Source organism: Malurus melanocephalus, unplaced genomic scaffold (genome assembly GCF_030028575.1).
Source record: "Malurus melanocephalus ecotype Western Australia unplaced genomic scaffold, MMel_1.1 scaffold_58, whole genome shotgun sequence".
NCBI classification, from domain to species: Eukaryota; Metazoa; Chordata; class Aves; order Passeriformes; family Maluridae; genus Malurus; species Malurus melanocephalus.
The window spans coordinates 2,312,717-2,328,646 of NW_026623290.1; the positions used below are offsets into that span (position 1 = coordinate 2,312,717).

At 44.3% G+C, this 15,930-nt stretch overlaps 2 protein-coding genes across 5 annotated transcripts in view; both read left to right on the forward strand.

Annotated features, from left to right (window-relative positions):
- The window catches only part of ZFAND6 (zinc finger AN1-type containing 6), a 32,233-nt gene extending 25,544 nt beyond the window's left edge, over positions 1–6,689 (forward strand). For all 4 annotated transcript variants that reach the window (XM_057365853.1, XM_057365851.1, XM_057365850.1 and 1 more), the window contains 4 exons: positions 122–233; positions 2,340–2,440; positions 5,689–5,802; positions 6,393–6,689. In XM_057365853.1, the coding sequence (XP_057221836.1) occupies positions 122–233; positions 2,340–2,440; positions 5,689–5,802; positions 6,393–6,541 (476 nt within the window). In that variant the 3' untranslated portion in view covers positions 6,542–6,689. The remainder of the gene's footprint in view (positions 1–121; positions 234–2,339; positions 2,441–5,688; positions 5,803–6,392) is intronic.
- Positions 6,690–10,227: 3,538 nt separating this feature from the next.
- Positions 10,228–15,930, forward strand: part of FAH (fumarylacetoacetate hydrolase) — a 15,263-nt gene continuing 9,560 nt past the window's right edge. The window contains exons 1-4 of the mRNA XM_057365854.1: positions 10,228–10,391; positions 12,782–12,892; positions 13,420–13,541; positions 14,742–14,791. Of these exons, the coding sequence (XP_057221837.1) occupies positions 10,311–10,391; positions 12,782–12,892; positions 13,420–13,541; positions 14,742–14,791 (364 nt within the window). The 5' untranslated portion in view covers positions 10,228–10,310. The remainder of the gene's footprint in view (positions 10,392–12,781; positions 12,893–13,419; positions 13,542–14,741; positions 14,792–15,930) is intronic.

Consider the following 15,930-nt stretch of genomic DNA (forward strand, 5'->3'; position numbering starts at 1 on the left):
AGGCAGAGATTCAATTACTTTCCTGGTTGGTGTCGTAGGGGTCGAAGAGTAATTGCAATGTGTAACTTTTGTAATCCCAGGAAGTAGCATAACACATTTTCTGTGGGTGTGTGTCTTGCAGCAGCCTCTGTCAGTAGTATCACYGAGTCCTTACCGGTCCAGTGCACAGAGGGCAGTGCCCAGGAAACTCAGTCCACTTTAGATTCTACATCGACTCCATCTATGCAGCCAAGGTAAGATGCTTYGGTCTGCTCTGCATCTTCATGGGAAAATCTGTGTCAAAATGATTAAATGWAGTGTACTGATCCTGTATAATTCAACSCTGGCACCAGGGTTAGGGAAAGGTKTAAGATTTCAGTGCTAGCTTAAAACATGGGATCTCAGGGTGAATAGGAGCAGATCTCTGCGCTTCATCTGGCATTCAGATGGAAATTTGTCTTTAGAATTTAGCCTCAAATAGAAGTAGTCAGCTTCTGTTCTACAGAGATTTGTCTGGCTGCTCTTCTGATTCCACAACTTGTGGTTGTATATTTACCAAAGGAGAACTCTTTTCATCCTAGAAATTTGAGGACTTTGTAAAATGGCAGGAGCTGTTTACTAGAGCTCATAAATAAATGTATGATAATGTGTTAACAAGCCAGTTGCTTTGCAAAGATTGGAGAGTACTAGAACAGGAGAAAGAGATGAGTCTTGGTACAAGTTGTGCTACTGAACTGATCTCTTATTAAACAAGTAATTTCCATCTGGATTATTCAAGGATACATAATGTCCTCTTGTAAATCACTCAGACATACTAAGTGTTCTCCATTTGTAAAAGCTAAATATTTGTTTATATTTAGTGGCTGCATTTCAGTTTAGAATGACACAACCAACAGCGACTTAAGTGCTTCGAAATTTTTTGAGTGAAAAGTGTTAGTGTGTTACATACTATGGAAGCTAACTTGCAGTAATACTCATTTCAACTTTCCTTTAAAAAACTGAATGTAGTAAAACACAGGCTGAGGGTGATTTCATCAGTTACTGCTGACTGATTGTGCTCAGACTGYTTTCTGCTCCCTAGCTTTTTATAGGAGGTGTTATTTCATGCTTGGATCCTGCATATGAACTGAGAGCTAGGTGCCATGCTTGATGCTATATTTAGTCTTTCCATTCTGAGGTTTCTAGTTGGGGTAGAAAATACATATCTTACCCTGAAACAGCTCTTCTGATATGTGTAAAAAAAAAAGTTCATCCAGGTCAATGCACAGATGTGAACCARTTACAGTGCCTTGCCTTTGTTCTCTCACAACTTCAATAAAACCATGAAAGAATAGAAGTACCTCACTGATCACTGGCTTGATTGCTGGCTGCAGGAGAAATGAGTGGATGGTTGCTCTTGGACCTGCACTTCAAAAAAATCAGTGTCACTTGCTTTTTCTCCAAAATAAACAAGTGGGAATTCAACTTTGGTCTCTGGAAATACCTCAGACTTACAATACTCTGAGGACAGATATATTAAACTGACAATGCTCTTTGGTAGGTGGCCAGACATGCAGCWCAAGACCCTCACGCAGTTCTTGACAATTAAAATTGTGACTTCAGTGCTCTGGTTGTGTCACAGAGTGCTGGTCATGGGCTGCTGGATAATCTGTTTCTTGCCTTCAGWTTGAATCCCTAAATGGAAAGGAAGAAAAAAAAAATAATGCAAATGAGCTGGTGCTACTTCTTACTTGGGACTTGAGCTCTGTTGTGGTCCATAGGAGCGCTGCTGGATGAGCAGCTTGGCTGGGAGGGGCTGCTAGTGTTGAATTGCTCTCTCTCAACTGTTGAGAGGGTTCATTGCTGAGTGTTCAGCCATGTGTGGTTTAGCAGTATGGCTAGGGGGTTGGGAAGTTTGGCCAGCACCACTTTACACTGTGAAAATCCAGGAGATTCTGTGTGCAGCTGCTGCAACTTTATTACTGGAAAYATTGACATAMTGCRATTTTCTCATTCATATCACCAGAACACTGAAAGTAGCTCCTCTACAATTACCTTGCTGACTTTATGTTATAAAAGATCCTTGCATATTGAATGTTGCATTGTTGCTTCTGTGTGGAGTGATGGTATGCCAAACCACCCGAAGTATTTTTCCTTTTTTATAGTGGAACTGTTTTATTGCATTCAATATAGATGCAAAAAAAAAAAAATTCCCTTTGTGTGACTTCAGATTGTGGCGGTTTTAAATGTTTACAGAAACAACTTTAGAGTGAAAAGTTCTGGCATMCTTTTTCATCAAGAGGTGCCCTAATTTATCTCTTACAGGGAAAGAATGTGGAAATGCATCATAAAAATCATAACTTTTTTCTTTTGCTCCTCAGCCCTGTGTCAAGTCAGTCACTTTTAACAGAATCTGTAGCGTCATCCCAAGCGGATAGTACGGCTGTGGACAAAACAGTACCTGAGACAGAAGAGTTGCAAGGTTGGTGCCTGGTTTTCAGAGACAGAACTTATTAATAATGTTCTTTAAACTTGAACTGTTCTTAATACACTCCTGTTGGAGAGATGGCTGATTCTCAAATACAGATACCWGTGAAATCAGAAGGCAAAATAAGGCTAAAGTTTCTCTTCATAAAAGGCAAGTCAAACTGAAACTTTTTGAAAAGGTTTTTGAAAATAGAAAAGCTTTCCAAGCAAATTTTCTGAGGCATGTCTTTCTCCTTAACCATTTGGATAATTTGTGCTCCTTTTAATTCTCTGTCTCTCAAGCTCATTCTCCTTATGTGAAGGTAAGAGGTTTCTCATCCAGAATCTTTGAATTTAGGGATGTATCTGCATTTTACAGTATGTTTTTCGTGGATCAACCTATATCAGGTGTTTAGATTACTCAGCTGTGTCCTCTGTCCTTTTCTTTGTACCTTGGTTTCTAAACTAAGAGCACCACCAGCATGTAGTTGCAGTTCTAAATTACAATCCCTATTTATAACTGTGGCAGGGTCAGCCTTATTTCCTTAAGAGTTCCTTCTGTGTTGTTTCTTAACTGAAAATCASASGAAATGYAGTGTTTCCAGTTTTATTTTCATTTRAAAAATATAAGTTTGGAAGGAAAGCAGCTTAGAATAGATGCTGAGAGGATTTCTTTGAATTACTGTCACAACTGTGCATCCTAAAGTTCGGGGCTTTTTTTAAATTTAAATTTTAGGTTGCTGACAATGTAATACAAACATGGGAATCAAAGTGTTTTTTTTAGTATTGCCTAAGTTCCTAGCATTTAGAACAAGAGGAAGTCACAGCAGTGTTGGTCCCAGAGTGAAGAGTGTCTGATGCTACTTGTGTTGATGTAGGGGAGCAAAAGGAGAAATTACGTCAATATTTATTTTGATAAAATCTTGCCTTGTGGAAATGCCTGTCTGGGGCAAACTGTTCTGTGCTGCTGGTATGAGTTAATGTATTGTGTTGAGTTGAGGTCCCCTTAACTTGCCATTTAACAAAAATTACCAGGCTACAGCAACACTGAATGAAAGACTGGGTGAAYAATTAAGCTCTCTTAGATTACTATTATTAAATTTCTAAAGCAGACAGATAAATGGGACTTGAGCTGTGTGCAAAACAGTCCTTGCTGTTTGCAGTCAAGCTGRAACTACAAAGGCATAAAATTCCCAAAGACCAGTTCAGTCATCACATTTAACTTACAGACTGAGCACTGGCACTTGGTCATCTAAAGTTGGCATGGTGGTTGGGATATTTGTGATGATCATAGAGGATCTTGGTTTAAATTTCTGGATTCGATTCGAAAGCAAATTAAGACCTAAAATTTAGGGTTACTACAGTAGATACAAAGTAACTCATGGTGCAGTAGAAGAATCTTCCCACTCAGTTCTACACYGAGCAGCAGCTCTTAAATATTTTTAAACCTTTTTAATGTGAGAGCCATACACAGAAAGAAAATGCAAGTAGGGATGTATGAGAGCCTTGTTATGCAGGGAAGAGTGCCAGTTTTTCCTAAATTTAGCTAATGGTTACAGAGGCTCTTAGTGAGACTTACATTGAGGTAACTGAATTTTGCTACAACAGGAAATGCAAGCTGGAGGATATTAGCTCACGGCTCTAAGATGTCTTAATGAATAAATAAACACTGCAATATCTGTTTTATATAAAACTGCAAAAGTTTTGGGTAAATCTTACCCCTTCTGGTACTTACTTCACCTCTTTTAGTCCTTGCTGCTTTTGATTCTTATCTGGCAATCCTTTTGGTATTATGCCCACTCAAAAATGTGCCCTTTAACAGCCCTTTAAAGCCATTGAAACTACTTTTTTTTTGCTAAACCTATCAATTGTTAGAAATTTCAGGACGAAGAAAAGCTCTACTTGTAAAATAGATGGTGATTTAGAAGGTTTTAATAAACCATATMTAACAGTATCTCTGCTAGTTTAACCTGTGGAATATACCATCCCCTCAGGCAAAGTCCTTGCTGGTGATCAGGTATCCTGCTATCCACTGATGTTACTTAGTACAATGTTTTGATACATAGCAAAAGTGATGAGTGCCCTTTCCTTTCAAAAAAAAAAAAAAATCAAAATAGCAGCACATGATTTGTGCTGGATTTGTCATGCAGAAGAGCTGTCAACTGGCATAGAACTAGCACAGAACTGCATCTGACAGTCTCTGACAAACAAAAGTCCAGCTGCACAGAGATGCCTGCAGCTTTTTCCCTGACAAATGTTTGAGCTTGCTGTTGTATTCCCTTCCTCACAGCATTGGTTCTAGCTCTGCTTCCATCGATGCTYCTCCCAGCTGGAGCTTGCTTTTGTTCTTTGCAGCAAATACTCCTAATTTTTGTGTATCTTACTCACTGGAGACTTGTCCTGCTGTGGTCTAGCTGTGTCTGGTAGGCAGAGGTTGGCTCTTAGCCTTTCCTGAAATGAAGTTGGGTTTTTTGTTTCTATTTCTGTTTAGTAATGTAAGGAATGTGCAAATACTTGAGGAAAACCAGCCAACTTCTATTTTTACCTGAGTCAGGCAAATACTACCATTACTTGTTTGTACTCTCCCACACAACCTGTAACCTGTTGCTTTTAGATGTAAGAGAACACTAAAGTAGGTTGAAAATTGCCTTAGGAAAAATGTCTTTAAAATTAGGTTTTTACCTGCTTCTTTCTGGGCTCCAGGATGCTGTAGTTCACCCTAAGTCTATTGAGCTGGTGTTTCTCACACCAGGCAGTGATCAGCTCTTGTGTAAGGTTTTTCCAGGTGTACAAGAGCAGCAGCATCACAGGGGTAGGGATTGTTCTGAAATGCTGTGTTTTGTGTGGTTTCCATGTTGCAGCCTTCAGCAAAAAGAATGTTGATTCAGGATTTAAAAGAGGTCGTCTGGCTTAACTGATGCTGTTACAGTGCTTCTTATAAGCACATTCTGTGGGGAAACATTTGGCTGTTGGATTTTCTTCTCAGATCTGATGGTGCTGAATCACACTGTTAAACCTAATGTTTATTACTGTGCTTTTTATGATATTTTCAWGCATTTTTGAGTTCTCTCCTTAAATTATAGTGAAGGTCTAGAAGGAGGGAGTTCCAGTCACTGCAAAGAGACCAATGCACTTAAGACTTGGAAGCTGCAGCAAAATGGGCAAATGTACAACATGGGCTTTAGATTATTGAAGGACTTAAAAGAAAAGGGAAGAGAGAGCCTTTTTTCTCTCCACTGTTCTTACTAACTTTTTTAATGTCAGCTTCAGTGTCAGAGAAYGCAGAGCCTACACCTGAAGAACAGGACAAGTCACTTGACAAACCAAAACAGAAAAAGAATCGTTGTTTCATGTGCAGGAAGAAGGTTGGACTTACTGGTAAGAAATACTGATTTCAGTTTCCTTAGGCTTGCTTTGGCTTTTGGACCTTTGAAATATTATCTTAAAGGGAAAATGGAGCATGGTCATCTGATGTTGATTTGAAATAACAGTCCAAGGTGCTTTCAGCTGACTCTTAACTGGATTAGTCATTTATGTATCATTTTGTTTTTCAGCCTCCTGTCTTTCAGTGACGTTCATAATTCCAAATACTTCCTTTTGAAAGTCTGCTGAGGATTTAGGATGATAGTTTGCTGCCATTCACTAGTTAGCTTTGCAGTGGTTCAGGGAAAGGGCCTGACTTCTGCAGGGTGAAGATTTATAAACACAGGAAAAGAGCAGGAGTTCTCTAGGAATGTTCTGTGTTAGTGTCATGCAAAAAGAAGCAATGGTCAAGTTCAAATCTTGCTGTAATCACTTTAAAATGTATTACTTGTGATTCTTATGCTTTCTGCAGCAGAGGCTCTTTGGCTGATTGATTGCCACTGGTGACTGAGATTTATTGCTAGTGAGTGAACACATTCAGGATTTAAAACAAGCCAGTGTAATTAAGAATGTGGAAATGTCTGAGCTGCTGTTTCTGTCCACAGGGTTCGAATGTCGGTGTGGGAACGTTTACTGTGGAATGCACCGTTACTCAGATGTACACAGTTGCTCTTACAATTACAAAGCTGATGCTGCTGAGAAAATCAGAAAAGAGAATCCTGTAGTCGTTGGGGAAAAGATCCAGAAGATCTGAACTGCTGCTTCTGCTGGAATACAAAAATCTTCTGACCATCTGCAGATTAAATTGACTTGAGCTTTTTTCCTTAGTCATCAGGAACGTAGAGCAGTGTATCTTGCCTAGACCTTTTAATCATGCATGTCATCAGATGAATAGATTTTTTTKKTTTYSKTTTTTTTTGTTTTGAAAATGACTCTGAACATTATTTTCATTGCAGTTTTCTGTGGCTGAAGACTTAAGTAAACTTTACAAGTATTATCCTTTAAGATCATTTTAATTTTAGTTGAGTGCAGAGGGCTTTTATAACAAAACGTGGAGAAAATATTGGAGGGCTGTGCTTTTCCAGGATAAAACATGCATGCGTTAACTTTGCAGTTTATTTTCTTGTTGTATATAGCTTTTCTCTGCAGCACAATTTCCTTTTTTTTTTTTTTGATAATGCCTTGTATGGCACAACTAGTTATCAGTAACTGAATGTATTTTAATCATTATGGCTGCTTCTGGTTTTTTTTCCCATTAACGAGAGGTTATACATGTTCGCATATTAGCTTGTTTGCACCCTCTACCTATTTATGTATGAATCATTTGTAATGAGAGTGTGTGCTGAGATTGTGTGGGTTTTTTGTTGTTTTCTTCTTTTTTTTTAATTGGGGTTTGTTTTTGTGTGTGTGGGGGGAAGGCTGTATGCACTTCATTGACTGCAGTTTTCATTGGGATTACATCCATCAGTTTGTCTGTACACAAATATGAAGAATGATCTGAAGTACCTGTGCTGTATTTATGTTTATCCACGTCTTAACTTTGATTAAATAAAATTTAAAAAAATCCRAGCCCCTGTGGCTGTCACTGGCATATGTAATTTGTATTTCTCTTGCTTTATTTGAAGGGGGACCTTCCATTGGTGGTTCCTTTACTTAAAGTGTATTTATTCACAGCAGCCATGTGTGTGTTCCAATGCCAGCTAAATTCTGATTTTTTTTTCTATCTTTTCACCTGTAACTTCCAGAGACACTGCAGTTTCCAGACCTTGTCTGTTGATTCTGCCCAGGGAGTTCTCTGTGCTTTCTGTGCAGGAGTTTGGGTCATTTGTGACATTGTGACAATGTTCTTTAGTTGGGCCAGACCTTGAGGTAAAACAGATGTGGCCAGTGACCAGGCTGTGGAGCTGTGTGAGATTCTGGTTCCAGGAAATCGTGGATCCCAAATCCCTCCTGACAGCAGTGCTGGAGGAATTGTTCTTTCCTTGCCTTGTGAGGATGCTCAGTGAGTTTCTTTCCTCAAGGCTGCCTGTTCTGAGAGCAAAGTCTGTGCTCAGCCCTGCTCATCTCCATAACTTAAAGGTGTTTTATGTAGTGCCATGGAAACTTCAGCCAGTGCTGCTTGTCACCAAACCTAACACTACACCAAAAAAGTAGCACCAGCTCCTCTCCAGATGGTCCTGATTCCCAGTTGGAATCTCACTGGCTGACTTGCTGCTGCTTTGGAGCATTTGTGAAACAAATGTGATTGCACAGCTTTATTTAAAACATTAAATTTTTAATCAAAGCTGGCTCCATTCTTTAAAATTCGGAATGCTCTTTAAAAGCTATGGCTGGCAATTTGTAGATAAAGCAGTTAGCATTTAGTAAAGCATTTAGGATATAAACTGCAGCAGAAGGAGCTTTCTCTGGTAGTTACAGAAAGTAATGTGCAAGACCGAATAATAAATGAGGTAGCTTCTGCTTGCAAAAATGGCCTAACCACAATCCACGAAGCACACAGAGTTTATAGGAAAGGAAGGAAGGAATAAATAACTTACTGGCAAGTTTAGTAATGGTCTGCCTTATCACGGGTCAAAGATCCCGTGTTTCCTCAGAGCATTKGCTAAACTTCCTCTTACACAGCTCMGAGCATGGAAGAGCAGCAGCGTCACCCTTGGTGGTGTTTTCTTTCCTCTTTGCTGCTCCTTCCCTATCCCCTGATTCTTCTCATTTGGATTCATCCCTCTTMCCAATTTCTGGTGTCTCTTTTCCATAATGTGTCCTTTTCTCCCTCCGTGCTCTCCTGACTAACCTGCCTTTCACCTGACAGTGATGCTTGTGGGCMAGGCAGAGGAGACCCCATAGATTTCACAAGGTGAGGGAACCTGTTACACTTGAGTTTTCTGGTGTCTGAAAGAAGAAATGGTACAAGAGAAGTATTCACGTAACTCCCTTTACCACCACCTGCTACAAAGTGAATTCCCTCTGACTCTGGATCACAGGGCAGGATCTTTGCCTGGCAGGGGAGTTTTGCTTCCACTCTTGTCYTTCTCCAAGCAATCTAATAAACCTCCTTTGGCCTGACTGGTGCAGGGGGCTCAGAGTTAATATGGAAGGATTTTATGGTCCTGTTGTGTAAACCTGCCTTTAGATTGGAAATCCACCTTTCTGTGACACCTGAGAATTGCGTGTCRTGTTTGTTTGCTTTGGCAGTGGCTCTGCGTTATCCTGGTGGTTGATCTGCTCTTCAATCTGTGTTTTGTGTCATCAGCTTGAGGTTGGCAGATTAACATTTTAATTAACATTGGCACATTCACAGCACTACAAATCGCTTGAGTAAATCTGTCTTCTCATGTTGGATGCTATTGGGACAGGTTTTCAATGTGGTTTTGTTTCAGTTTTGGAATAAGCAGGTTCTGTAACCCAGATTCTGTAATCTGGCCACAAAACATCTTCACTGTGTTTAAAACACTTCCAACAGTCAGAGGAAATTTTCCAGGAAGATTTTCCCAAATTTGTGCTAGGCATTGTGTTGTTCAAATACGACCCCTTTTCAACAGCATCTTGTGAGCTTGTGTCTCAAGCAGTGAATGGCTGTCACAGATGATGCTGTGATGGCATCTTGCACTCAATGTCTGGCTCTACAATTTGCTGCATTTCTTCTAATGACTCCTCTGCCYTTAAAAACCCCAGCATGTTCAGCAGCAAGCCAATTCTTTAGCTTGGCTATCACAGGCATCTTCCTGTTAATGGAAAGAGGTGGTCTTTGCTATTTAGTTCTCATTTCAAGGATGTTCCCTCATTGGTTTCTACTTGTGAAAATGAGAACTGGGATTGGGAGCAGGACAGGCCTMCCTGCTCTTTATGGTTGGCTGCATCTATGTTCTCGTTCTAAGATTGTGGAACTGTGGAGAAAATGGAASGCCTTGGTGAGATGCAGCAGCATTGCAAAACTGAAAACCATACAAAGTGCAGTTTCAGGTGTGAATTGTGCAACTTCCCAAGGGCTGCTGATCTCCTGGTGGGAGAACGCTGAACAGGATCATTTCACCAGTGCCCTGGCACATAAGTGACCCCTCCAGAGTTGAAGGAGGGGAGTTACTGCTGCTCTTAGAGCTGCTGGATCCATCCCCTGTGGTGAGATACCTGTTACAGGAAAGCCTTGGTTTCATGTGAGGGTTTGTAAAATCATGGAAGTGTTAAGGTTGGAAACAGCCTCCAAGATCATCAATCATATCTGCTAGCCCAGCTAAGGCCACCCCTAAATTAAATGCCACATCTGAGTACCTCGAGGAAGGGTAACTGAGCAGGCAAAGCCCATTTCTGCAGGGTCGGAGCAGGTACCAGCTGCTGACTCAGCAAACCTCTGGCACTGATTAACCACGGGCAGAGGGGTGGGATGGTGAAGGAGCAGCGATTGGTTTGTGTCTGGGGACAGAGGGTGGGATTTGATGCTTCTCTGCTCTGGGTTCCACCACCTGGAGAGGATCTTCCTCCTCRCAAGGCACGCAGCACCTGGAGCTGGGAGCTGCTCAAGGTTCAACATGTCTTTCATCCAGGTGGACAAGGACTCGGATTTTCCTCTCCAAAATCTCCCCTATGGGGTTTTCTCCACGAAGGAGGAGGTGAGTAACAGCAAGCTTTGTTCTTGGGATGTTGTGATTGTTCCAGGACTGTGAGAGCAGAATTTCCCAGCCTGAGACACTCTCAGGCTTCCTGACTTGATGGCAAAGCTGTTGCTGCCACATTGTTCCCTTGGTGTGGTTATTTTGATGGTAACTTCTTAGAAACTGCACAAAAGAAATCAGAAGTGTTAATACTGATGAGAAGTACTTGGGCTAATATGCACAGTAATTCTTGTATGGTTTTGACCATTTTTGTGACATTAAATCTGTGTTTGACCTTTCACTCCCTACATAGATACTTGCCATATTCCACACTCAACTTTCYCTTTTTAACTTAATCCCTCAGTTTCTTGGACTGCAATCACACCGTGGCCCTTAAGAAGCCCCATTAACTACTGCTCTTGGTGGGTTTTGTTGGTGGCTGCCAAAGCATTAAACCAGGGCACCAAATGTGTGTTTTACCTGTTTTTGCAGCTGACCCGTTGTGTTTTATTGGCCATATGTTTATGCAGTGCTGCATTAAATGTGTGTTTAAGGCTGCAAATGTGTCACGTTAAAAGCTGTGCCCAAAGGCTGCAGGCTGAGCCAGCTCCAGGCCTTCTATTTTATGATCACATAAGAAAATGTGGCTCAAACCTTCTGCCAAGGAGGCAGCTCCCAATTCCCAATTTTCATGAGAAATGACCCTAGCTAGACTGAACCTCACACCTCTGAATGCCTGACAGGATGGAACTCAAGAGATGTGTCCTTCTGGAGAAAGGGAAACAATCCAAGAGCTGCTTCTCGGAAAAAAAAAGTGGAGAATGTATTTGTCATTGCTTATGGAAACATTTTGTGATTCCTGGTTCCTGCTGCTTATCCGTGTAGGTTTAAAAAAAAAAGCAGAAGATTGTGTTTTCTGATCTTCTCCAAAGATAAAACTGAGATGGTGCATTTAATCTGTTCCTAGATGTGTGTGCTGTTATCTGGCAAGTTTGGATTATTTTTCTCCCTTCCTCAGTAACTGTTCTCTGAAAAAAGCATCTTCACTGAAACATTGTGAAATGACAGGCAAGACTTACAGAAATTATTCAGGAGAACAATGTTCTGATAGTAGCTGAACRTTTTAATGATTTCAGGCTAAAACAATTGGTGTCATTCCTGACTCTCCCAGTTACAAATTAACCTGACATGACCTTTAGTTTTTTCTCTGCGGGAATGTTTGCTGAATAAATACTTACCACCACTTTTGGAATCTTGCTTGGAAATTAAAGGTTAAAAAATAGGTTTAATAGCATGGATGTCTGAAGATGGTTATTTTGGTGAGCTCCTTTTCAGAGGGGCTGTTACARTTTGTCTCTATTTGCCCAAAGACACAAAGAATGCAGGCTGTGGTGTTTTCTGCCCCGCAGCTGCCGTGGGTCTGTCGCCGCCGGCTCCGCGTGGGCCCAGGGATGAACAGGAGCTTTGTGCTCGGGCTGCATCTGCCAGGGGCTGCAGCCACAACCCCTGAGCGTGTGGATGCTGCTCCTGCAGCGAGGATCCAGGCTGGGCTCGGCACGGGCTCTTGGCATGGTGTGAGATGGTGAATTAGGGCAGCCTCGGCCCCTGTGGCACAGAAATGGTGTGCCCGAGCACCATGTGCTGATGTGGGGCAGCCTCRGCCCMTGTGGCACAGAAATSRTGTGCCMGAGCACCATGTGCTGATGTGGGGCAGCCTCGGCCCCTGTGGCACAGAAATCATGTGCCAGAGCACCATGTGCTGATGTGGGGCAGCCTTGGGCCCTGTGGCACAGAAATCATGTGCCCGAGCACCATGTGCTGGTGTGGAGCAGCCTCGGCCCATGTGGCACAGAAATGGTGTGCCAGAGCACCATGTGCCACCTTCCTGATGCCATCAGGGGATGCAGAGCACCCTCGGTCCTCTGGGGAGGAGCTGGGGTGCAGAAATGCCCGTTCCTCCAATGGCATGCCRATAGGGATGGGATCCCACAGCCTCTCTTCTTCAGTTTCCCTCCTGGAGGAGCGTTTTCCTCCTTCYCAGCGTATTCCAGATGTGTGGGCTTCTGCAGCGCTTGTCATTGATGAGGGGTGGGCAAATACCGTGGGGGAAGGAKGGTGGGGAGAGACAGCTCTGCTTGTTGTGCAATCCTTCCCCCAAAAAATGGGGGATGAGGCTCCTTCCACCCCACAAGGTCTGCAGGCACTCTGCAGTGATGCTCTGCCCAAGCTCTCAGCATTTTTCAGCRGCCAGATTCACAGATGGCTCTTGATTATCCATTGCTGTGCTACCAGACCTTTGTCCTGGATGGGTTCAACTCCCTGTGGTGTCTTACCCTGCGCCCTCTTTGGGGCATTTTTGGGTACAAGCATCAACTCTTCTCTTCCCCTCTCTTCTCGCTGCTTTGCAGCCTCGGCACAGGCTCGGGGTGGCAATTGGRGACCAGATTTTGGATCTCAGTGTCATCAAACACCTTTTCAATGGACCAGCTCTTGCCAAACACCAGCACGTCTTTGATCAGGTATTTATCAGAGTCTGTTCTCATTTCCACATGCACTTTACATGTATTCAGTGAAGGATTTTAGCAACTTTTGGTGAGATAAWGAACATGAATGGGATATATGTTGTCTGTCAGGTGGGTTCTGGCACAGGAAAACATCACAGGTGTGATAGCAAGGACAGCAGGAGCATTGGGGGGCATTTTCCAGGAAAGTGTCATCATCCTTTGGCAATGCAGRTGTCTGAAATGAAGCCTAAAGGTTAATTTTATCCAACCTGTGCCTTGAGCACTCCATGGATGGGATGTTAATGACAGGGGGGCTGTGTTGAGGGTAAAGGTAAACACAAAGCTGGTTGAGACACCAAAGCCCCCAGGGCCTGCAGTGGTGGCTGAGGATGGGGTGATGCAAASCCCAGGTCCTGCTGCAGAGTTTGGGGTGTGGGTGGGGTACAGGCAGCCACGGGCATCCAGCACCGCGAGGGAAGCGTGGGACACCTTCCTGCAGGTGAAGSATGAACAAAAGGTGACCTTTTCTTTGTGGCTGTCAGCCCACCCTGAACGCCTTCATGGGGCTGGGCCGGGCGGCGTGGACCGAGGCCAGGGCTGTCCTGCAGAGGCTGCTGTCGGCTGGAGAACCCACCCTGAGGGACAACACCGAGCTGCGGACAAGGTGSGGCAGAAGGTGCCATCTGTGCCCTCCCTGTGTCACCAAAACCCACGGGCTGACGTGGCCACTGCCTCCCTCCCACGGGGGAATTAACCGGGGCTGTGCACACCGACTGCTTCCTTCTCTCTATTACGTCAAGATTAATCTCGGGTTAATCCCGGGACATCTCTGGGGTGTCACCTCCGCTTGGGAACAGCGAGTTCTGCCCCGGGGTGTGTCCGGATCTGTGAGCGGGGCTGGGCTGTCCCTCTGCCCTGCTCTATGGAGGTTCCAAAGAGTCCCCAGTGCCTCCCTCCCTGCCTGCCACATCCCCAGTTTGTCCTCTGCAATCCCTTGGCTTTGCTAAACTCACCATGTGGTCCCAAATTGCAGATTTGGGGCGGAGCGGTGATGTGGGGCAGGGAGGAGTGAAGGCTGTGCTCTGCACTGATGGAAGGGTGACCATTAATCCCACACCTCTCGTTTGTCCCCAGTGACTCTTTAAACACCACAAATATGGGTGTCCACTGATCCCACGCCTCTCATTTTTCCCCACTGATGCTTTAAACACCACAAATGTGGGTGTCCATTTATCCCACATCTCTCATTTGTCCCCAATGATGGTTTAAACACCACAAACTTTTGTGCCTATTAATCCCACACCTCTCGTTTGTCCCCAGTGATGGTTTAAATGCCACAAATATGGGTGCCCATTGATCCCACACTTCTCATTTGTCKCCAGTGATGTTTTAAACACCCCAAGTGCTGCCCTGGCACTGAGCAGAGGTCCCTGCCTGTCCCTCCAGGGGATTTGGGGACACTGAGGTTCCCGTGTGCGGGTGAGGGGTTGTGCTGCTGCCCGACCCCGGGATCTCCCCCAGCAGGGCCAGTCAGACACCCCAGGAGCCCCTCGCCGTGAATTGAGGGTTCCCATGCAGCAGAGGTGCTGGTGACCCGGGTGTGGGCAGTGGGGGATTCTCTGTGTCCCTCGGGARCCCGGCCAGCCCAGGGATGTCCCCTCCCCACCCCTCAAACCCTGACAGCTTTCACCGTAACATCCCAATAACAGCARCCTGGGCGCTCCCCAGCTTTTCTGGAAGCTTTGTTTTCTGCAAGGCTTTCCAAACTAAATTAAGGAAGGAGCTGGGAGAGCAATTCAGCCTCTTCTGTGCTTTTTACCGGTGCAAGTTTTCTGATGTCTGAAGGTGTGATTTTTAATTTCAGAGCGTTTGTACCCCAAGCTTCTGCGACGATGCACCTGCCCGCCCACATCGGTGAGTTCCCCGTTGTCCCACAGAGCATCTGCCTAATTTCCAGCCTGATAGGAAATTTTCCAGACAGATGATAGCTGTGACAGGGAATGGCTTTTGCAGCAGCCAGAAGCAGATTATTGTACATAATAAAAGGTAGGTGCTGTCTGTGGCACAAGAGTAAAAGCCTGGGGAAGCTCGATAGCAGGCAGAACAGTCCTGGATGCAATTTCCCCTAAATCAGGGGTGTCTGGTGGTCCATAACTCCTGTCATCAGATTGGCATCACCAAAGGCCTTTGTGACTAGAGCCAGGAAAGGAACACTTKTACAGTTTCCAACAATTTCCCCTTTTTCCATCAGAAAATAATCCAGGTGTGCAAAGTTTCCAGGGCAGACACTCTGGCACAGCCTYATAAACGGGTTATTTCCTGGGAGTTTCCCCTCCCAGACCATTACTGTGCATCCCAGACTTTCCCTCCACCCCCGTGGGGCCGTGGGCTGCTTTGGGATTGGTATATTGATGTAAAGATACAATCATTTCCTGTTTTTAGCAGGAGTTTGTATTCGGACCCAAACCAAGCTGAGCAGAGTCACTCGAGGCCATGACTTTGATAAGGGCAGGGAGGTGAACTCGCCCATTTTCCRTCCGAGCTCTGTTCTGAGCCGGCTTTTGGCTTCCACGGGGCACAGCCCTGATTTGGGACAAACTCTAACCTGTCCAGAGGAAACATCAGGCATTCCCAAAGGTGTGATCCCTTCCTGAAAACAGCTTCAGATTGAATATGTCTTGTCAGAAAATCGCTGGCTCCTGGTTCCCGTGAGTTCTGGGAGCGGAGCAGTGCCCTGGAGTGACAGAGCTGTGTCACACAGACMCACTTTTAGGGTTTTTAGGGCTTTTAGGGTTCCACAGCACTTGGTGCAGCTCTGTCCTGTGTGTGTTTCGTGCTGCTCCTGGTGGCAGGATCCTCCTCTGAGAACCTGGAACTGCCAGGAGGAGGAGAACTCGCTGCTGGATGCTCCTGGAGCTGCTGGATAACGCACCGAGCTCAATAACCCACAGAACGCAAATACACCCTCTCAGTTTGGGGTTTTCCCGAGGATGCGAAGGACGGGAGATTTTGCAGGGATGGCAGCAGAGGGCAGCAGATGTCCTGAGAATCGC